Source organism: Trichinella spiralis (assembly GCF_000181795.1).
Source record: "Trichinella spiralis strain ISS 195 chromosome Unknown Scfld1, whole genome shotgun sequence".
NCBI classification, from domain to species: domain Eukaryota; kingdom Metazoa; phylum Nematoda; class Enoplea; order Trichinellida; family Trichinellidae; genus Trichinella; species Trichinella spiralis.
In genome coordinates this window covers 192,753-215,167 of record NW_003526940.1, presented here as the reverse complement: position 1 = coordinate 215,167, position 22,415 = coordinate 192,753, and the positions used below count along the sequence as shown (strand labels likewise).

Sequence of the window (22,415 nt, the reverse complement as noted above, 5' to 3'; positions counted from 1 at the left end):
GCTGGTAGCAACAACCAAGACGACTTTGTAAAAGCAAAAATAGCTGTTTTTTCTTTCAATTCTTCATTTCAAACTTGTTTACACTTGTTTGTTTATTGCGTCATTTCTTGGAGGAGACAAGCAGTCTGACTATTACCATAGTGACTTGATTTTTATTCTCTCTTGTTCACGTTGATTGCTTATTCTGTTTATTCTTGAGATGTGCAAACGATCATTTTTGTGCTACCATTTGTGTGGGTTGACGTTTATCATAAGAACAACACTGGGCGTTTTCTAATTTTCCATTCAAAATCATAATGCATTCGTTGCTCATTCATTCTAATCTATCTATCTATCTATTTATCGACCTCTATATGTATGTATGTTTTTTTCTTTTTCAGAGACACATTTTGCATATTCTCATTCTGAACAACATGCTTCTTCTTTTCTGTCTGTAATAGCATTTTATTTTTTTTCTCTTGCCAATTGCTGATTTTTGTTCACACTACTGGATATTGCAAAGCGCTTTGAATTCTATACGAAACAAGCGAGAAAAACAACAAACAAGTCGGCAAAGACAAACAACCAGGTAAGACAAATCTTATTTTATAATTCATCGAATATTAAACTGAGAATGCGTTTCAAATGAATGTGATATGCTGGAAATTTTTTCACTTTTTGAGAAATTTTGTTCATACCTTGTTGAAACGATGCAAGTAAACATGGGTTGCTTGTAAATTTTGTTCCATATTAAAATGTTGGGTTGATTTTTTATTCCATTTTTAATTTTTTGCATTTGCATGTCCTTTGGACAATTGTTGTTCAGACTCGTCAATATGAATATGATCTACTCGTCGTGAATAATTTGACATGACATGTTAATTTCATAGCACGGCTAGAGTTATCTTTTGCGCAACGACTATTGCGTTACCTACCTTTCATCGATTCTGTTCTGTCCATTGTTTTTTTCTTTTCTCTATTCGAACATATTTAGATGACACAAAATTTAATTATTTGTTCTTCTTTTTATTTTTCGAATTTTTATTACGTTGAATTGAAAAGTTCAAAATTTGCTTTGTCTTTTCTCAAAAAGGAACATGATCTGTCAAATTGGGAAAGATTTTTAAAATTAAATCAAATTATACTTGTTTTAATAATCAAACGCTAGAAACTGACGAAAATTTTCGAAAAATCAAGATTGGCTTTGATGTGATAAATTGCTTTGCGACTATGGGCAATGAGTAATGATGGACTATGGACGTCGAAGCATGTTCGCTTTGCTGTTGGCAAGGCGAAAATTGCTTGGCATGCATGCATCGATTGAGTAGCAGCATTTGAAATGTTGTTTTCCAAAAATGTTATATTTGCAGCCAATAAAGTGCGGCTTGCATGAAAACGACTCATAATTGACAGTTATATTGTTGCATCAGATTGTGGCAAGGCAAGTTGCGTGATGGTTACAAGCTGGCACGTATTTGGAGTAGTATCAAGCATACTTTTGTGTTTGCATAAAGTCGAGGCTGCTGTTTCGCGAAAATGAACACACTTTGCTTAGTACAAGGTTTGGAACCAGTTTGCTATGCTTTGTTCAATAAAGCTCTGTTCTACATCGGACGGAAAAGTTTAGGCAATTGGTTATTAAAATTACCTGCTCACAAAATAAATTATTTTTCCATGAAAAGGACATTTGGAAACAATTTAAATGGAAACGTGTTTCAAGTCATCATCATCATCATTCAATACTTTGACGAAAACACACAATCTAGATTTGCCAGAAAAAACATTATCTGTAAAAATGGACACTTTTTTAAAGCTTTAACACGTTTTTCTTTTTCGAATTTTCTCTGCAGACTATTTATTTATTTACTGAGCAAATTACTTTTAATTATCCTTTCTTCTGAAATTGCTTAGTTTGTGATTTCCTTTTCCATGTTCAAATATAGAAAGAGCATTGATTTTTCGGTATGTTTAATAACGTTCGCAAAGAGAACAATGGAAATTTGCTTGATTTCTTACTAACATCTCTGCCAGTCTTCACGTGAACAGTGGATATAGCTAACAGTTTGTTTACTCTTAAGTTCGCAGTGACTATTGATTGTGAACATTCAAAAATGGTTTTACGATTTATTTCTTTGAAGCTTCGTTTGTGCACGGCGAACGTCGTTTACCACAGCAATAATACTTTTAGCTAATATAATTAACTAACGAATGTAATCTAATAATAATTAGTTGAAGTAAATTAAATTCTAATGAATTTGAGAATACGATTCGTTTGCATTTAAACTGCTAAATGACACTATTATACAGTTATGTCCATTATCAACTTTCGAACCATGTTTGAAAATGTAAGTACCGTAATTTTTTGATACTGTAAAATTTGATTGTCAAGTTTTTGTAAAATTTTCAAATTACTGTTTCTAAAAATTCATTTTTTTCCTTTTATCTCTCGTCTTTATTACAAACATTGTTAAAATTTTTAAAAATTGTATATTTTTGCTGTTGGAATTTTACACTGACTATGTTTAAATTTAAAAAATATTGCAAATTTTGTTTTGTTAATCTAATGCAAACTTATTTCATGTTTAATAATGTTATGAACTTATTAGAGTATTTCTTTTCTTAAAAAAAAACTTTTTTGTTCTGTATCGGTGCATTTTTTTGACGAAAAAAGAATAATTTCTCTAAAATCGAACTGACGTTATTCGTGTTGGATTGTCATTAACCATTGCTGGTATTGAAACGTTCATCTGTCAATTTTGCTACTCTGAAGTTAATAACATCTCTTGCCAAATATTTTAGTCCGTCCGAGATTGTTAATTGTCCATGCATCGATTACAACTCTCAACATTTCTATGATATTCTGATTGAGCAAAGTTTCCATTTAGAATAAAAATATTCCATTTTGAATTTTGCAAATGAAAATTGTGCATAATGCAGTAATAATTTGCAACTGCTTTTCACCGAGTCTAGTGTTGATTTTTTGTACTTTGGAAAAATTTCAACTTTTACTAGCCAGTTTTTTTTGCATTGAATTGCAAAGCAAATTTTCCCTTTTATATATTCAACTGGTTTCATTCATCTATAGCTTGTTTTTAAACAGACAATAATGTTTTCTTGAATTACTAGAAGTAATTTATTTCAGTTGGTCAGGATTTGAAATATTGCACATTATTCGATGCGAGATGTTGTTATCAATTTTGGCAAAATCTAGTAAAATCGTTGATAAAAGTTGGGCTTTTAACTGAGAAAATTGTCTTTTTGCTAAAAGTAGAAGCAGATTGACGTTGTGAAATATGAGCATCAACAAGAAATTTTCTCATTTCTAATTTATTGGTCAATATTAAAGGAAATATTTTAAAATTTTCCATTTCCATTAGCTGAATTGATCGCCTCATAATGAACGGACGAGACAAAAATTTTGTTGTTTTCCAAGCATTTTCGAAAATTAACGTTGACAACAACAATAAGAAGAATGTATAACACTTGATTTGTTTGTTTTTTTACATTTGCAAACGGTAAATTTGCACTTTTATCAATTTATCAAATTTTAAATATGTTAAATTTATGCTACTTTTGCAAAGTACATTTCCAATGGTAGATTGTTATTGCATGTTGCCAAAAACAATGCAGGAGACACTCTGATGGTTTTATTTACTTTAATTTTTTCAAATTCAACTAGTAGTTAGAGAGTAATTCAGGTAAAATTTTAAAGTGAAATTTAATAAATACAAAAATTGACTTTAAATCAATACATTATAGTTGCTTTGTGATGCAGGTGATGAACGAATGAAATTCGAGCATTAATGTGACGTCATGAATCTATGAGTTGGCCACCTCCATCGTCACGGCATTGCTTCTCTCATTCGACGCGTTTTGCAGAAGTTATTGACGGTTTCCGCTCGGATGGAATGATGGGAGTGTAGTGTTTACGAAATGCACGCAGCTTTGAAATTTCCTCTTCTTGCATACAGGGTAAAAAGCATTTGCATTGCATTGCATTGCATTTTGTTTTCTTCATTTTTATTTTATTAAAATTATTTCACACGCATTAACGTCACACTTCAGGGGAGGAGGAGATGTTTGAGCTGTTTTATGAAATCAAAAAAAAAGAACAGTTGATCGAAAAATATTAACGTTTGCACAATTTTGCAATATTTTTTGCAGAAATTGTGCGACGTTTGTTTTTCACAATTGCATGTTAAGAGTAAAATCAGTTTTTTTTTCTTGAAAACAATTTTCATCACATAATTCGATACTGTGCTGCACCACCATAAAATCAAATCATCTATCTATCCAACAATCTGATAATCTGCTTGATGGCAAATTTTTTAAGCATGTTTTTATGAGTGTTAAATTTAGAAATTTGGCAATTTCTGCAATGTCGAATGGATCAATCAGAGCGCAGCATGAAGTTTATGTCGATTATAGTAATTCGCTTATTTGACGAAATTTTGCTGTGGAAATCACGCATTTTATGAACGTTCGAAGACTTGCCTCTTATCGACTCTTGTTAAGGTATGTTAAGAATGTTAATTTTGTCATAATTTGAATTTTTTTTAAAAAAAAGTAATATTTAAAACACGCAAACGTATTGCAACTTTCGTGTTTTGTTAGCTTTTTCAATGTTCATCTATTATTGGTGCAATCTTTATCTTATCAATGTAAATTGACGAGATTTGACGCGTGCATTCATTATGTATAAGATTTTCAATTGGTGAGAGAGAGAGAGAAAGCTTGAATTCAAATGCTTTCTTTAAACAACATTCCATTATAGAGAAGTTCCTCGAGGCTTGATATGTTCTTTTTTACTAAGCAATGCATATATATATATTTATGCTGCAATACATTTTTCTCCATTGCTCAAAAGAAACTCATGGGTATAATTTCAATAATAATTTAACTAGCGTAAATTTTGCAGAAAATTATTCAAAATGTTTCGGAAATGGTAAAAAGCAGCATTTATTTTTTTGTTTTGTTTTTTGAATATTTGAGCATAGGAAATTGTTTTCAATATTTCAAAAAAATAATAATAAGCCTTTCGCTGCATGAGAAGCATTTAAAAATAGCAAGCTAGTAAACAGTGATCATTCTCAGAAATTGGATCGATCCTCGTTGAACAACATCATTCAAGTTTGCACCTCGTTTGGTGTTGTGCCATGGCGAAAATTATTCCAACCATGAACAAGCTTTCTAATTAACTTTCTGCTGCGAAGTGATTAATTCCAATGTCGCGCATGTTGACCAACGTTTCACGTTTGCAACGTCAATTTGCATATAAATTGCATGCATACTATTACATTGCTTGTTTGATTTTGCTGAAGCTTGTTTTCAAATTGACGTCATCAATTTTCAACGTTATAACTTTTCTTCTTCGTTGGATTCGTTTCAATTCTTTGAGCAGCTTTGAGCTTTGAGCTTAGAGAGATCTCCCCCCCTCTCCTCTCCTCTCCTCTCCTCTATACTATCTGCTTTGTGAAAATTACAAACAAAAGTATTCTATTTGCACAAGCCCAAGGAATTTGCTGTAGAGAAGAAAGTGAATTGGATCATTTTCCAATGCTAACTAAGCATTCAGCTGAACAATAAAAATTTCTACTTTGGTGACAATTATTAAAATTTTCAATATTGTCTGTGAATCGATGATGGAAAATGAATTTTGACCATATGACTAGCGTTCCTATGAGTTTTGAATATGCGACATGTTTGAAATTGTTGCTATTGATTAAAAAAGATGCAACATGAAAAAATTATTTTTCCAAATTTGTATACTAGAGAAGTTGCGCTTCAAAAATATATTATTCTATGGAGTTGTTTGTTTGTTTGTTTGTTTTTCTGATATTGACTGAGACAAGTTCTTATCATCAAACGCTTTGCAGTATGGTATTTTTATTTTAATTCAAATTTACATGAAAATGGTAAATATTTTTCTCCAAAAGTAGCTAAGTAAATAAATAAATAAGTAAGTAAGTAAGTAAGTAAAATATTTATGTTGTCATTGTGATGAAAGATCGATTTTCAACCGAATTTCGGCTAGCATATTTTCCGATTTTTTTTTCCATTGAATATTTTTTTGGCAGGTATATGTATATATATGTATATGTATTCTATGCGTATTTTTATTCTTTTTATTTTTTGTGTTACGTCAATATTGACGAAGATAAATATTATTGAATTTATTATTTATTCTGTTGCAACATTTTCGTCAATTCAGTTGCAGATCATTATAATGAATTATTGTTATTATTATTAATATTGTATTTATTTATTTTTTTGTGAGTCATTCGTAAATTTTTTGAATAATTTTGATTTGGTTTTTTATTTTGTTTTCAACGAGGAAAATTTTTTCCCTTGTTAATTTTGAATGTGCAGAAAAAATTTGCGTAGCTCTTGTTCGGCTTTTTTCTCATTTTAATTTCGCTGATATTCGTTTCCAACAAAGCAAAATCTCAGTTAATTCTCTAACTAACTTCAAGTTTTGCATAAAATTTTCCATTTATATACCATTATTTATTTTGCTTAGTTATTTGATCAATCACTTTGTAATATCATCATCAAATCGATGTTTAGCTGTTTGTTGTTCAGGATAAAAATATTGAGCGGTTATTTTTGTTATTTTTGTTTTTTTGAATTAGCTTCAGAGTCATTAATTAGCTGATGTTGAAAAATAAAAATGGAAAATTTCAAAATAATGATAATTTATGAATAACGGTGGTTAATTGTTCTAGCCAGTGTAACGGTAACAGCAGTGTATTTTATGCAATTCTATTCGAGGGTATGTATTATTTTGTGAAACGAAATTGAATTATTCTCTTCACTGGTGGCATTTTATTTTATTTTTTGCAATGCATATTGATTTTTGCTAAATTTCTTTTTGAAAAAAAAAGAATTGTTTTCTTTTCTTGAATTTTAATTTTTTTTATTGCTTTGTATTTTGGTGTGTGAATGGCAAATGGTTGGCAGAGTAGAAATTGTTAGCTTTGTTGTTGTTGTTGTCGTAAATTTTAGTATTATTGTTGATTTTGTTCATGAATTTCACTTTGTAATTTTTGTTTATTTTTGATGAATCAGCGATATTTTGGACGAGATGTTTGCGCGCATGCTGGGCCGCTCTGCTTGAATTAGCTTCGATGCAAAAGCTTACAAAGGGGTTTTGCTGGGGAAGGGGAGCTTTTCGCTTTGTTTGTCGTCAGATAAGCAGAGCTTTGAAATTCGGTTTACTCGCTTGTCAATCATTGGCCGCCGGGCTTTTTATTTTTATTTCCCCCTTTCAGAAATTTCCAATCTGAAGTTTCTCTCTTTCTTTTCTGCTTGTTTGATTTTCAATCTTGTCAATCGAAAAGCCAACAACAACCGTCCGTCGTCGTCGTCGTCGTCACCATTCACTCTGCTCACAACTTGCCTGCCGATTTGCATTGCAAACTTTTTTTTTTGAATTAATTATGCAATTTTCAAAATTATTCTCAATTTACAACTCACCGTTAAAACATATTCGTTTTTTTTTTCAATATTTAATAACAGTCGAATAATTTGTTCTTAATTTATTCCAATGTCGTGATAATAAATATCCTACACGCGAGCTATTTTCACTACCGTTCTTCGTTTGCTAGTAATGTTTTTTTTCGAAAAAAAATTTTTTTATTGATTATTGCTAACGAGAAAGCTCAACGAGGAGAAGGTTATAAATATAAAAAGAAAAAAAATGTGTCTTAACGGAAAATTGTTCTTATTTCAATGGACAACACTGTGACTAGACCAGCTATTTTCTATTTGACAGTCAGTCATTGGCGAGTCAGTCGTCGTTGCAGCTTGTTGCTAACCAAGTAAGCGATCGAATTTGCACTTTATGAGATAGATCTTCAGCAGTAGCAGCACCAGCACCAGCAACAGCAACAGCAGCAGCAGTTGTTCTCCTCGTTTGTTGTCCGTTGTGGTTTCTTTTTCTCACAACAACTTTTGATATTTGCATATTGGAAAATATTAACTTTTTGTTTGTTTTCCATCCATTCAGATATACGTTATGAATACTATATTTTGATACAAAAATTGGCAATAATGTTGCTCCATCTATGGGGATGTATGTGTTGGGGGAGAGCTGAGAGGGGTGGGGAGACATTTTGCATTGTATAAAGGAAATTATTTTACAATTGAAAATTAGAAGAGAAAAAGTAAGTTTCATTATTTTTTTTGTTGCATTTTCTTTGAAAAAGTTGCAAGTTCTGTTCTTTTTTTTTCTATTCTCTCCTGGACGTTGTTGGTTGCCGTTGGTTGCTTGCATTGAAAAAACTACGTGTCTTGCTTGACGAGCGTGAATTTTTATTAGCTTTTTTCCACCAAAATCCTACTTTGTAATTTTGTTGTCGGATCAGAAGCTGATCATAATCAATCAGTCATGGTGGAGATTCGGAATCGTTTGTAGGTGTGCTTTATTTTTACTTTATATTTCTGCTTTTGCAAAGTTAAGTTTTAAAGTTTTGACGATTCAGAGCGATCTTTTCAGTCAGGTGTTTTCAACTTAATCCATTCAGGGACTAAGAAGGCCGTTGCAGTAAAAGAAACGTATGTATCTTTATCGATCGCATGCATGAACTATTCATCAAGCTATAAGAGAGAGAGAGAGAGAGAGGGAGAGAGAGAAAGACAGATATATTATGTATTTGCAAAATGCTTAGGTTGTTTGAAAAATTTATTCGGTCGTTTAATATTAATTTTTAAAAAAATACATTTCATCTAATAATTTATATTGGCAAAGAAGTTTTGAAGTAAAAATAAAAGTTTAAGCCTCCCTGTTAAAGGAAATTTTGATAAACTGCTTCAGTATAGTTAGTGTTTTGTGTTTTTTCAATTTCTCCTCCATATATATTAGAATAATAATAATAAATTGAAAATTTCTTCTGCAGAATATTTTGAATTTTGTTTTCGTGAAATTAGTCAAAAATAAGTTGAGCATTATTATTCTATTTTTTGTCAGAAAATAAAATAGAATAATAGATGCTGTTGTTTTCCGGTTCGAAGATAACAATCTTTGATTGAAGATGGCACTGTGACGTAGGTGCTTTCTTTTACAAAGACAAAAGAAGAAGTCTGTCAAATACAGCTAATGTTGTTGTTGTTGTTCTAATATCGATAAATATGCATAGTTTAGAGGGTTTTTTTTATCGTGACAGTAATTTTTTTTCTTAATTATTATTATTAATTAAGCAGTTATCGTCATCCATCTGCTTTCTAGTGCCGACTGTGTATGCTATTCATTGCTTTTTCCGCACAATGGTGGTGAGATTTTGTTCTGGCTTGGTCAAGCGAAATGCACAATAGGGGCTAGGTTGGATTATGACTGTTTGAATCTGGTGAAAATCCAATTTTCAATTGTCGAAAGTGCGAATGCGCGTGTCTTCTTCGTGCCCCTTTGAAATGGGACACAGTGGGGGGAATGGGCAGGGGGACGGACGGTGGACGAAAACACAGCGCCCGACACACTTTGAAACTTGTCGCATCTTCTCAATTCATAGAACAACTTGAAAAGTACTGTTCAAAATGGGTGAAATTTATGTTTGATTTTTTTCATCACTGAAGCATAAATTTTCAAAATCTATAATTTTTTTTTATTCGATTCAAGTTGTGAACAGTGATGAGCGTGTGCAACAGGGCGCGTATTATTATATTAACATTTGAATAATTATTAACTAAATTGTAAAAAATAATTAAACAGTAGTTTAGTGGCTTTCTGGTCCAGTGCATTGTGCTACGTTTCTGTTGTTGTTGTTGTCGCTAAGTTATCAATTTTGATTAATGGCTTTGTATATCTATACATATATAATATATAGTATAGATTGATGATTGCTGTTTGTCTGCTTCTGTTGTAGATATTACGCTGCGCATTAGCAGCACTTATCACAATTATTGTCACCGTTCGTTCGTTAGAGATGAAAGAGAATGTGAAAAAAAAACAGTTCACTTATTTCTCTTGATCAGTTATATTTTTCAATATTCGACCAACACGATTTGCTTGCTTGCAGACTTTTAACGTACAATGATGTGAATTTTTTATTTTTCAACAGACGAACAAAAAAATTATTATTAACACTTGTTAATTAATCAATGAAAAAGTGAGAATAGAAAATTAATTATATATATATATATATATATATATATATATATATATATTATACTGACTGAACACTTGCATTGCAATATACAGCTGTAATTGTTTGTATGTTTTGTATTTTTGTCAAGTGTTAATTAGAAAATTGCTTAGCCGCTGCTGCTTTGTCTTTCAATAATAATTGTCATCTGAAATTGTGCACTTAGTTTGAGAGAAAAGATGTTGTTCAAGCTTTGAACGTATTGAATTGTTTGGCAATGACAAAGTTATTGTGTGTGTGTGGTGTGTGTTGGGATAGAATTTATTGGATATTGTGTGTGCTAGTCTTGGTTGGTACGTACGCTGTGTATAACATTTGACAGCTGACGCGAAGTAATCTCTATCATGAAATGTCGTGACAACCAGCAGCTGCAGGAAAAAATGCGTTTTATTTATTGAACCAACAAAAAAAAACAAAATGAGCTAACTTTTTTTTTGAGCTGAAGGTTGCAGAAATAAGAAAGAAAGAAAGTTTTGTGTGTGTGTGTTCAGCGAGAAAGTAAATTATTTTTTTTTATTCCAACAAAGCAATTATTGCAGACAGTATCGATGTATGTTGAAGCGAATTGCTTGCGGATGGAAATTTGTCAGGAAATTGCTTCCATACCTGTCTTCTTGTGAAAAAGTTTAAATAAATGAACGCACGTATGTGCATAATTGAAAAATATGCTTATTGATTTATGTGTTGAGGAGAAAAAAAAAACTAACCACTGAATTGATGAGAATCATCTAGGAGGAACAACAGCAGCAGCAGCAGCATGCTTGATTGTTCGAGTGTTGTTTTGTCTGTGGTGCAGTAATGATGGCTGGGCTGGGCTAGGCTAAGCTGAGCTTTTTCTCTCGCCCCCAAAATACGAAGAGAGGAGGTAATAGTGGCACATGTGTGCAGTGAACGGTATTTTATTATGCATCAGTGTCAGGTGCTTTTACCGAACACATTTCCTTCAAATGATCAATGGCCGGGGTCAGATAATGCTGGCCGTGGTCACATTATTAGCAAATAAGTGCCGTGGCCTTTTTTGTTTCGCTGACTCGGCAGGACGTTGCTTCTCTGGCGAGTTCCGTCAGTCGTTCACGTCAACGTCGGTCGAGTGTTGTTTGCCTTCAGCCGCTTTTATTCGAGCTTGTCTCGTATTGCTGGGAATGTCCAGATGTAAATTAAAAAAGAAAAATACAATTTTTTTCTCTCTCTATTCAATTATTTATTGTACAAATTGTCGAAAATATCCGTTCGTTGTACAAAGATGAAACAAACAATTGTCCGTGACACACCGGTGGTCTTTTTCTTTTTTTGTCTTCAGATTGCAAAAAAACTGCCAGAAGAGTAAGCGGATCTGAGCAAAAGCTTTTCTCTCTTGTTGTTGTCGATCCATATGGCTGGCCGTTTTCGATCGGTCAAACTATTGAATTGCACTTTATATGTATGTATATATTTTTGGCGTGAAATTGGAAACTGCACCACAGTGTGTATGTACAACGAAAGTGGAAAATTCGAACATTCGATGCGCGTTCGGTTGTAATAATAATAATAATAATTGGCTAAATTTGTCTGTTAGTTAGTTCTGTGTGTGTTTCCAAGCGGATGGTCACCTCGGCTGGGTGCCATTTTTCAGCGTTCCAACGACACACGGCGGTTCGTCCAAATGGAGAACTTACTATATAAAAGCTGAAGTGCGGTTACGCGTGAGAGACGGGGAGAGGAAGAGAGGGGCTATTTTTTTAGCATCATTTTTATCGGCTCATTCATCTCTTGACGCTGGCTGTCAGTTGCCGCGTGTGCATGGGTGTATCGTACCGTCTGACGAAAAAGAAAAGGGAAAAAATTCTGAACAAAATTTTCTCTCATTTTTTTTCAAAAAATTTTTTTCGCTTCGAAATAGCGGCTGCTGTTGTGTTGTCAAATTTGCAAAAGCCAATAATAACAATAATAATAGACTATTAATCATTTGAGTTTTCACGTGAACATCTTTCTTCTTCTTTTTCTTCACAAGCACGAACACACGTAAAAAGCATGCGCGCATACACCCGCTTGCACGAATATTTCAGTATTTCTTTTTTTTTCTTTTCAAAAGTGAAAAGCAGAGGCAACTCGAATAATAATAATAATAATAGTAATAAATTTTGCGGAACAAATTTTTGCTTTAATAAATATTTGACCTTTGCTTAACTATATCCGCGGCTCGTTTGAATATCGGAAGGCCACGCTCTTGGCAAACAACCACTCTGTTCTACTGACCCAACTCTCTTTGGACGGATAAGCCAAGAACGAGAGGGGTTCGAGAGGTAGGGAAAAAAAAGTAAGACAGACAAGAAAAAGAAAAGTTGGTTACGTTGAACATCGTTTCTTTTCACAATTTGTGTGATTAGCATTTCCAACAGGCAAAGAAAGAAAGGATCATTGACTTATATATCATCATCATCATCATCGCAAATTGTACATATATGTATAATTTTGATTGAAAAGCTGCATTTGACAGGCAAGCAGGTTTCAAGTGCAGTTGCCAACTTGTAGTTGACTGTTGCCAGTTGCAATCGTTTCAGATGTATAATTAATGAGCTTATTGTAAGGGGAAAAAATGGATTTAATAATTGTGTTTAAAAAATTGATCGCTTTCGAAACAGCCAACGAGCCTTCGAACAATTAGAACTCTGGTTATGAGAGGACTGTTGCACCTTGTGGTTGGTGTTCACGATCGATAGATAAATTGGACATTGACCGGCAGTCGTGCGAATCGGACGTGCAATGTCGGAAATGATAATTTCGAATAAATAATTTCTATCAATTTAATACATTAATTTATTTGTAATAACTATTTATTTGCAGGTAACAAACAATCGAAAAAGAAATCCGAATGAATACTTTTTAAAGAAAATTAATTACTTGTGATTATTTTTATAGTTCAGAGAAAGTGTGTTCAGAGAATTTTTTTTTCTAGTGTATGTTTTTTTATTGTTCAAAATTTAACAAAATATAGCCAAGATGATTATCACGACGTTTGATGATTGAGGGGTTTTTCTTTTTCTCTTCTTTTTTGTTTTAAGCTGCCGACTGACTGACTGACTGAGTGAGCATTTTATTTGTCTCAAGATTTCTCAGTCCCAGTGCAAATGTGTTGTGCATGAGTTATTGGTTTTGTGCTGTCAAAAACAAATAGCGGAAAATGCAGACTGCTTTTTGCTCTCAGGCTTGATTTGCTCGCTGATCATTTTGCATCAACAGCAACAGCAAAGCAATCGTTTCAAATGCTTGGCTATTGCCAGTTTTCTTTTTCTTTTTCTTATATATATATATATATATATGTGCCCGTGAAGATGAATGCATTGTAAAATGGTTGAAATATTATTATGGTGTAGTTAAAAATTTATGTTTGTTTTTATGATGGTCAGTTAACAATTTTATTATAATTTACCCCTACAGATGCATAGGAAAGTAATAGTGAAAATTAATTCTGCGACTCTTGAGTGGAAGCGAACACGCACCACTGCTGTACATGGTTAATTTCTAATGAGTCTTGATTGATGAGTATTGTTCACTTTCAGTATATTATTATTCTAATTATTGTTAATGAAGATGTGTGATAAATTTGATACTTGCTCGTAATTGCATCTCAGTTTATTACTGGTTTTTGTGTGATAATAATAGATTGTAAGAAAAAAAAATTTTTTTCTTCACTATCCCCATCTTATACCCTGTATACAGTAGCTGTTGCGAGATGTATTTTCTTTTTTTTTTAAATTTACAATTTAAATTTGTTTTTTCTTTTTAAATCAAATTTCTATTATTGATCGGTTATTATTAAATGACGACAAAAATGAAAAAAAATTCTTTTTCAGCAATATCGAGAGCAGTTTGCAGTGGAACAAGCGGCGGCAGAGGTAACTTGTACTTTCTAGTATTGGTGCAGTCAGTTGAGTTGAGTTGTCGGTTGGTTGGTTGGTTTTGGCTAGATTTGGTGGCTTGATGTATATTTTTATTGAATCGAATAATAAAAAGCCTGTTTGTGTTCAATTTCCAGTCGACACTGCTGCTGCGTGTCAAGGTTAATTTTATCGCCTGTTACGCTTCTGATAAACGTAGTCGCTTTTTTTTCTCCAAGTTTTTTAAGCCATCTAAAATTGATAATAGCTAGCTGGCCGGTTGTTTGTCAGTTGGTTTTGAAAAGGTTTGCTTTCATACTATAATATATGCATGTATGTATGTATGTATGTATTGAGGATAGAGAGAGAGAGACGTTTGATAGGTCGATGGTTGGGCATTTCATTGCCGCTTTTTCTGTTCTTTCTAACGCGGAAACGATGCTTTTCAAGACGGATGGATCGAGTAATTTTCACTTGCATCATCATTTGGTTGAGTATGATGCGTTGTTGTTGTTGTTGACGATGCTTTTCGATGATCGTTTGTTTCTATTACTATCGCAAAATTATCCTCTGTCGGCCGTGTTTTTGTGCGTCTGTAGTGTGTTTGTATGTCAAAATTTTATAACTTTATTTTATATTGCTCGTGATTATTATTTTTTTGGCTTTTTTTCACTGCTTTGCCATTTTCTTGTATCGATTTCGATGTGAAGATGAATTTTTTTTTCTATTATTATACTCAATTTCAGCTTTTTCAACTTTGATACTGCTTGGTGTGTAGCTTGTGGCCGTCCGTCAATCACCGCGTTGACCTGGTGCCGTGGGATTTCCTGGTCAGGTGCTTTGAACATTTTTTTGATGACTGGCGTCGAGATCGATAATAGTATTTCTTTTTCTTTTTTTTTGATATTTCTTATGTTATTCTTTTTAATAACAGATCAATATTTACTTGGTTATTTATTTGTTTCAAAAAAAAAGCTTTAAAAAAGCAAAGCAAAACAAAAAATAATGTATAATTTGTGTTTTTTGTATTAGTTTCTATGTGTATGTGTTTGCAGTGTTGAGGGAAAAAAGTGGAAAAAAGCAGGCATGTTCGCACATTTTTTTTGTCGAAAAGCTGTTCAGTGCTTTTGTTATCGTATGTATATATCACAAGTGATGTGATGGAAAAGATAAAGAGTTGGTTGTGTGTGTGTAGTGGAACGGATTGACCGACCGGACCAGCTGTTTCGACAGAAAGCTGTGCACTGATTGGAGCTGGCTGTGTGAAACCAGCCGTTTTTGCTCGACTGAAACCGGAGTGTGTGGATTAATGATCCACAGCTTGCTTGGCAAGTTGCTTAATCTCTCCTCCTTATTGACCACGCCAACTGTTGTTCAAAATTGTCGGTGATCGTTATTATCATATCACATCATATATTTATTTTGTTACTTTCAGTTGCTGTGTTCTCTCAGCTTTGTCATCGTCGTCGTCGTCGTCGTCGTCTTGTGTTTGATCTTTCAAAATGATTGAAGAAAGTAGGTCAAAATTATTTGACAGTTTAAAAAATTATTATTATTACATTCTTTTTTTTTAAATTGTATTTAGGAAAGCAGTAATTTTTTTCAAATTTTGTCAATCAGTGAAAAAAAATTAACCAATGAAATTACCAGTTGATAACAACAGTAGTGAACAAATTGTTACATCGACCAATAATACTACTACTACTACTACTGTTATTACTACCACTAATAATAATAATAATAATAATTAGAATAAATTTTTACGATAAGAAAAGCAGCAGCAACAGCAAAGCAAAACGGCAACTTGCACAAACGACTGTTGTTGTTGATGATGTTGTTATTGCTGCTTTGGCAAACGCTTTCTTCTAATTTCATTTGAACAACCAGCCAGCCAGTCTAGGAGTAGTTTCTGCTTATCATCTTTCACTTTTGTAGCCTTGGTGACGTGTAAGTATAGACGAAATAGTTATTTACTTGATTGTTTTTTTTCTTTTGTATTATTAATTTTTTTTCTTTGCTTATCATTGTCATCATCTGATCACTGTTGCTGTTCTTTGGAGCAAGGTGTTTGCTTGCTTGCTTGCTGTATATAGAATTCAAAAAGTATTGGTCAATAATTTTAAAACAAACCTTACTACCTACTGTATGTTTTATTTTTTTCTTTTGATTAACGAATTTGATAATTTTTATAATTTCTACGACTAGTGAGAATAGTGATTGTGTTTGTTGTTGTTGGTGATTATCATTTTTGTGATGCAATTCTTGACTGACAACTTGACGGTTGAACAGTTTTGAAGTTTCAGTTGGAATTGAACTGGAGCAAGCGAGTTGAATCTCTCTCTCTCTCTCTCAGTTTCTCTTCATGTTTTTAGGCTTGTTGTTGTTGTTCGTTATTCACACACGGCTTACCTAGTTTGCTGCAGCTCAATCGAACACGAGAGAAGAAAATAAATTTCTGCTCGTCATCGTTGAATTGTCTATTTAAACCCTTGTCTGTTTGGTGCAAGTTTGATTGTAATTTTGTGAAAAGAATTGAAAGTAGATTATATATTTTTTTTATTTTGCTATTTTTATTTACATGTATTTATTTATTTACTGTTTGTTTGTTTGTTTGTTTGCTTTTTTTAGTTATTATTTATTCTTCACACTCATCATGCGCACATTGTGAAAAGAAAAACAATTGAACGAGCTTGATGATGATGATGATGATAGAATGCAATGAGACGAATTTGCAAAACAACACATGTCGTATGTATAAAAATTAAATTGTTGATTTATTATAGGATTTTTCTGCTGCTAACATCACGGATTGAAGCATCGAAAATTCTTTTTTTTGTTTGCGAAGACAAATTACAGATGATAAATTATATTTCCTTTGAAATTCTTATTTATTATTTTTGATTCTTCTGTGTTAAAGAAGAAAAAAAAAGTAGATCACTCGAACCTAATGAAAGACAACTTCCCGCTTTTGAGGCATTTTTAAATGATTGTTAAATTAATTGTTCAAGATGGGCATCGTTTATTATAATAATTCACCGGTGGTACGTTAGTGAATTATTATTGTCCGCTTGTACGTTCGACAACATCTTTATTAAAATAATTGCTTTGGCAGCAAATGATCGAACTGTGAGAAAAACACACGACAGCTGTCTCATTATTTTATTTTTTTTCCTTCTCCTTTCAATCATTTTTGTTTAAAACAAACTTTTTATAACTGTAGTAAGATAAAGATGAAAATTTATTTAATTAAAAAAAACAAACTATAATGATAATAATACTGAGAAAACAACTGATCTTTGCAAACTGGCTGATTGTGTGTGTGCTGTGTGCAGTTGCTACAATAGTTCTTTTTCCTTTGCAAAGTATTTTCGTTGATGCATTGATTTATTTTTCTATGCCATGTCGCCTGCCTTTCTATCTCTTTTGCTTTCTCTTTTCTTCTATCTACTACGGCGACCGGTCGGACTCGCTGTGTTTTCAGATGGGCTCGCTTGTGATTGGACAAGACCAACATAGGCTGTTGCGAATCATTGGTCGACCGCGTGGTCGGTTTTAAGCAACGTGTCCAACAGCCTGCGCGTTGCAAGAACATGCATGTTTAGTGCGCAGTCGAGTCGACCAGTCAGTCAGTCAGTCGACTTGACTAGCTAGCCGAGTCTGCTTTGCTTTATTCTTTGCTTATTGCTTGTGCTTGTGGTGGGATTCTTTTTTTTTCCTATTTTTTCTTCCCAATCGTTTGGTATAATTTACACACTTTTACCTGCCGTACCAACCATAGTCAGGTACATCTACTCGACTTTGCGTCGGGTTTGCATTTTGCCGTCCAGTGGTCTAGTTTTATCTGCACATTGTCTGGTTCGGTCAGGTTAAACTGATTAATAATTTGTGTATGCGCATCGTTATTGCAGGTTTCTTCCACTATTTTCATATTTTTTTTTTCATTATTATTATTATTATTCATATTCTTATTATCCATTATCATTATCGTCATTATTATTCTATAATTTATTACTACTGCTGCAGCTATTTATTATTTTTGCAATGTTTTATTTTTATGTTTGATCTGGACCGGTCACTTGTGACCGATTGCCATCGTCATGGTTTTCACTTGCACATGATTTTTCCAGCTGACTTTGTTTCATAGATAATAGCTTCTTTTATAATAAGGGAAAAAGAAAAATGGTTGTTTAAAAATCATCCTCTTACATTTTGATTATTTTTCTAATTTTTTCTGCTTTATTACAGTTTTTTTTCTCAAACTGCAAAATTTACGTAAAACTATGTTTCTATCTGTACATGTATGTATGTATAAGAATAATAACATATATCTGTGTATGTATGTGTGTACATGTATGATATTTTATACTGTTAAGAAAACAAATTTTCCAATGCATTGCCTTGTTGAAACCTTTTGGTGTTCATATTGATTCGAACTTTGATGCACATCGTCAGGCCGATTGTAATAATAATAATAATAATCACGACGATGTTTGCGAGCAAACTTGACACGCCTGTAATTTATTTACACGCTAGCCTACTTTTCCGTTGCCTCTACGTCCGTCTATTCGGCTACATTACAGCAAAAGTCTATGATTCATTCTCATCAGTTATGTTTGTCGCGATTTTGCGGAAACGCGCCGCTTTCAGTTCCATGCAGAACGCTACCGGCAATGCGTGTAGCTTTTTCAACTTTTAAAGTTATATACAAAATTTTTTGTTCTATTTTTTGAGGATTTTTATCGACAGCCAGCTAGCAAAGAACCATGCGCTTCACGTGTCGTTGCCTCAATGTCTACGTGGATGCGATGGTCGACCGGCCGGTGGAGGGCGGATTGGAAACGGTGGAGCAGTTGTTGGCCGAACATGACACTTTGCCTGAAATCAGAGATCACCTGGGCGATCAGGGTCGTCTCTATTTTCGATTTCGCATACGTGAAAAAGGTTTGGAATTGGTAAGCAGGAAAAAAAACTTGCATATATATAAACATGTATTTGAATAGCATATTTTTGGGTGATTTCTTCTGTTATATATCTTTTTTCTTTTTTGCCTGATTTGCTTGCACTATTTTTGTCCCACACCCACTGAACAGCAGAAATGTAAACAAGTACGAACGAAAACGTGCAAATTTTTACCCAGCAAAGCTTCAAACAGTTTGCTGTGAAAAGGGCTTTCTTTTTAAAAGACACAAGTCAACATTGAACAATAAGAGGCAAACCAACGCAGCATAATATATTTTTGATATCCTATGAACAGTAGTAGTTGTAAATTAGCAGCATAATAATTTGTGGTAATAGCAACAATACCAACAACAATAATAATATACATTATTGGAGTGCATATAGTCACCGTGTTGCCCGTAAGCTTGATTATAAATTTATTATTTTATTTGAGATTTAATATTCATATTACCATGTGAGATATTTGCGACGACAAAGTATTTAATAACAGCCAAACTGTAAAAGTTGTGTGTATTACTGCTGGTGGAATAGTATAGAATTTATTTACCAACAAAGTTATTCTTCCTATTATTTTTATTGCAAAAAATAAATTTCTTGCAGTCGTATTTCATTAGGATGGGCATGGAAGAAGAAAAGAATATGATTTGTTTTATTTAATAACTATTTTATAAATATATGTAATGCAGAAAATATGCGATTTCGTTCGTTGGGTCCAAGTGTATAGTAGTTGTTGGTTGTCGAGCAGAGGTTTGAGTGCGGCGCGGTCCAGTTGTTTGACACAACGTTTTCTTTCTCTTGTCAGTCAGCAGTAATGGTTAAAGTTGATACATAGGTAGGCAAAACTGCCACAAAAATTGCAATTAACGTATCAAATTGTGACCACTTGCAGAGGTGATATATTTTTATAGATGATAATAAATAAGACAATAATATTCCGAATATAAAATGAAACAGCCAACAATGATGCTAAAGAAGAAAAAGGCTAGCTGTTTACGTACGCACGTACACATTGTGCATTACTCACGTACATATGCAGTAGGTGAATAATAATAATAACAACAACAGTCCTAATAGTGAATAATGATGTATATGCATATAATAATAAATGGAGTTGGGGCGTTTTTCTTATTTCTCTTTTCCTTTTCTCCCCTGTGGATTGCCATTGTCAGCGTGTTGCTAATTTACTATGGTCGATTGGCAATTTTGACCGCCCTGTCCAGGCACTATTCGGGCCACGCATGTTGTCAGGTTGGCCGGCTTTGATTTCGTCGAGCCTCGCCTTTGCGTAAGGCTTTCTTACCGACCAGCTGCGTTTTCGTATAGTTTTGTTTGCATTGCGCCTAAACCGCAGTATGCCGATCAAGTTTCGTCGTGCAGATGTTACTACATCAAGAGATTTATCTATCTGCCTGTCTATCTGTGCTCTGTAGAACAGATGTCCTGTCCATTCACATCCCCACATCCATATATACTAAAACTTCGTGTATGTACAGTTTTTTGAATTAGGGAAATTTTTTTACATATTTATTATAGCTTGTTTTAAAGTTTACGCAGTTATATATGTGTGTGTGTATAATTATGACCAGTTTTTGAATGCTTGTATTTTTCTGTTTTTTTTTTCATTTTCAACAGTCCATGCGTTGCTCACCTTTCAAATCACTTTTTATTTAATATGGTAAGCTTTTTGTGAAGCAGTGGAGTTTGTTGAACTATCAGATGATGATGATGTTTGCATTTCAAAATTGGGCTGAATGTGCTGCTCTTCAGCTGTATCTAGCTAGTGCTTTTACTCTCTGTGGAGAATAATAACAACAAAGAATAGTAAGCTAATTTTATGTCTGTTATGTCGAAATTAGCTTAATTTTTTGCGTGATTCATTTTATTTAGCTTTTTATTTAACACGTTTATTTTTGACAAAGCAGATGGTAACTGTTTGTGAAAGGAGATATTGTTCTTATTATTTTGTTACTGTTGCTAAAACATGATACTTTTGTGTGTGTGTGTGTGTGTGTGTGCACGTATTATATTATTGTGTTTATTGCCTTGTCAAGGTTAGAGCGTTTTCATTTGCTTCAATAGGAAAAAGTAAATCAAATACGTGGTTGGTTTATGATTGTGGATAATTTTTTCTTTTATTCTCTTATATTTGATGAGTACGGCCAAGGCTGACGGCCTCACCAGAACCATGGATACGTGTAGACCTTGACCAGTGTCATCATCATCTAAGTCAGTGTGAAGTAGGGGCAAAAGTTTTTTTGCTTGTTTGTCACCACCACAAGATGGATGATAGGGTCGATTGCGTTGCTGACCCATGAAAATAAGTCTTGCATCTTGTCCTGCATATTCAGATGAACAAGTCAGGTGTAGTAGTAATAGTAGTAGTATGAATGATTCGTCTTGGCTTTTAAAACAGCCTGCAGTCAGTCCCCCGCTGACCGAATTGCACATTAATCATATTATAGGCTTGACGTTTCCAGCTGCGTTTGCGTAATTTAATCTCTCTTTCTTCTTATTTAATTGGTCTTTTTTTCAGCGCTTACCGGGATTTGTCCGCACTGAACAACTTCGGGCCCACTGGTGTCGCTATCACTGTATCTTATGCCGACTTAAATTCTTCGTCAATGAACAGCACGTTCCTCATGAAATTTTGATGCCGAACGATATGCTGGTGAGTAAATGTGTTGTTACACATATATTCTCTCACACACATACACCTGTTGTGTATATTTGTATATCAATAATTGATTGGTTATTTTATGTTGACTTTTAAAATTATTATATAGTGAAATATAGGGTTTTGGGAAAAAGAGAACAATTGCTGTACTAATAAGTAGTACATAGTTATACAGTTAGTTATATAAGGACGAGGCAAAGGGAGATGCTTAACTTTTATGATGTGATCAGGTTTTATTTGGGTCGTCGTCCGTCGTCAATTGATTGAAACATAAGGTAACCAAAGGCGGGGTCGAGTGAATTCTTGTTACTGATTAGCTAAACGAACCGCAATCAGCTGATCGACGGGGGCTGACGCTTCTGCTATTGTTTGTGCTTGACATGTTGGCTGTGCTGTGCGCGTCGTATACAGTAGAGAGAAGGGTTTGCTTTGGCTGACTTGCGGTCGTTTATGGGTCGAGTGGGCTGTATTTTTTTTTACTTTTGTCACACTGCGAGCTTTTTTTTTATTTTTGCACTGCATATAGTAACAATGACGGTCGCCGGCAGGTTGCCGGCTTCCATATTCTTTCCATCTTGGGAAAGTTGTGATTCGGTTGGCCTTTTTTGTTTTCCAAATCTACGGACAATACAAGCAGCAGCAAGAAGCTTAAATGTGACCAGTTTGTCGACCGTGTTGAAAGTTCGGTTCGACTCTGATGAATGTGAACATATATGATTGATTCTCCACTTTTTAAGCAGTCGGAAACATGTAAAAGTTCCATCTCATCAAGCATTTCTGTTTTTTTATTGCTTGTTTCGATGATGA

The 22,415-nt window shown here is 33.5% G+C and overlaps 5 protein-coding genes across 5 annotated transcripts; 4 read left to right on the top strand and 1 right to left on the bottom strand.

Annotated features, from left to right (window-relative positions):
* Positions 1-1,681: 1,681 nt before the first annotated feature.
* On the top strand, positions 1,682-3,783 carry Tsp_07131 (conserved hypothetical protein). The gene is made up of 6 exons (XM_003381393.1): positions 1,682-1,768; positions 2,058-2,121; positions 2,240-2,324; positions 2,779-2,852; positions 3,122-3,189; positions 3,739-3,783. The coding sequence occupies exons 1-6, from the start codon at positions 1,682-1,684 to the stop codon at positions 3,781-3,783; spliced, it is 423 nt and encodes a 140-aa protein (XP_003381441.1).
* A 10,579-nt stretch (positions 3,784-14,362) lies between these two features.
* On the top strand, positions 14,363-15,036 carry Tsp_07132 (hypothetical protein). Its single transcript, XM_003381392.1, has 3 exons — positions 14,363-14,556; positions 14,722-14,855; positions 15,008-15,036. The coding sequence occupies exons 1-3, from the start codon at positions 14,363-14,365 to the stop codon at positions 15,034-15,036; spliced, it is 357 nt and encodes a 118-aa protein (XP_003381440.1).
* Positions 15,037-18,564: 3,528 nt separating this feature from the next.
* On the top strand, positions 18,565-18,931 carry Tsp_07133 (conserved hypothetical protein). Its single transcript, XM_003381391.1, has 2 exons — positions 18,565-18,672; positions 18,707-18,931. Exons 1-2 carry the CDS (start codon positions 18,565-18,567, stop codon positions 18,929-18,931), a joined length of 333 nt encoding a protein of 110 aa, XP_003381439.1.
* Positions 18,932-20,915: 1,984 nt separating this feature from the next.
* Tsp_07134 (conserved hypothetical protein) lies at positions 20,916-21,775 on the top strand. The gene is made up of 4 exons (XM_003381390.1): positions 20,916-20,985; positions 21,089-21,183; positions 21,468-21,602; positions 21,728-21,775. The coding sequence occupies exons 1-4, from the start codon at positions 20,916-20,918 to the stop codon at positions 21,773-21,775; spliced, it is 348 nt and encodes a 115-aa protein (XP_003381438.1).
* A 139-nt stretch (positions 21,776-21,914) lies between these two features.
* On the bottom strand, positions 21,915-22,383 carry Tsp_07135 (hypothetical protein). Its single transcript, XM_003381389.1, has 3 exons — positions 22,338-22,383; positions 22,126-22,302; positions 21,915-22,072 (listed from the first exon to the last, which is right to left on the bottom strand). Exons 1-3 carry the CDS (start codon positions 22,381-22,383, stop codon positions 21,915-21,917), a joined length of 381 nt encoding a protein of 126 aa, XP_003381437.1.
* Positions 22,384-22,415: the final 32 nt, after the last annotated feature.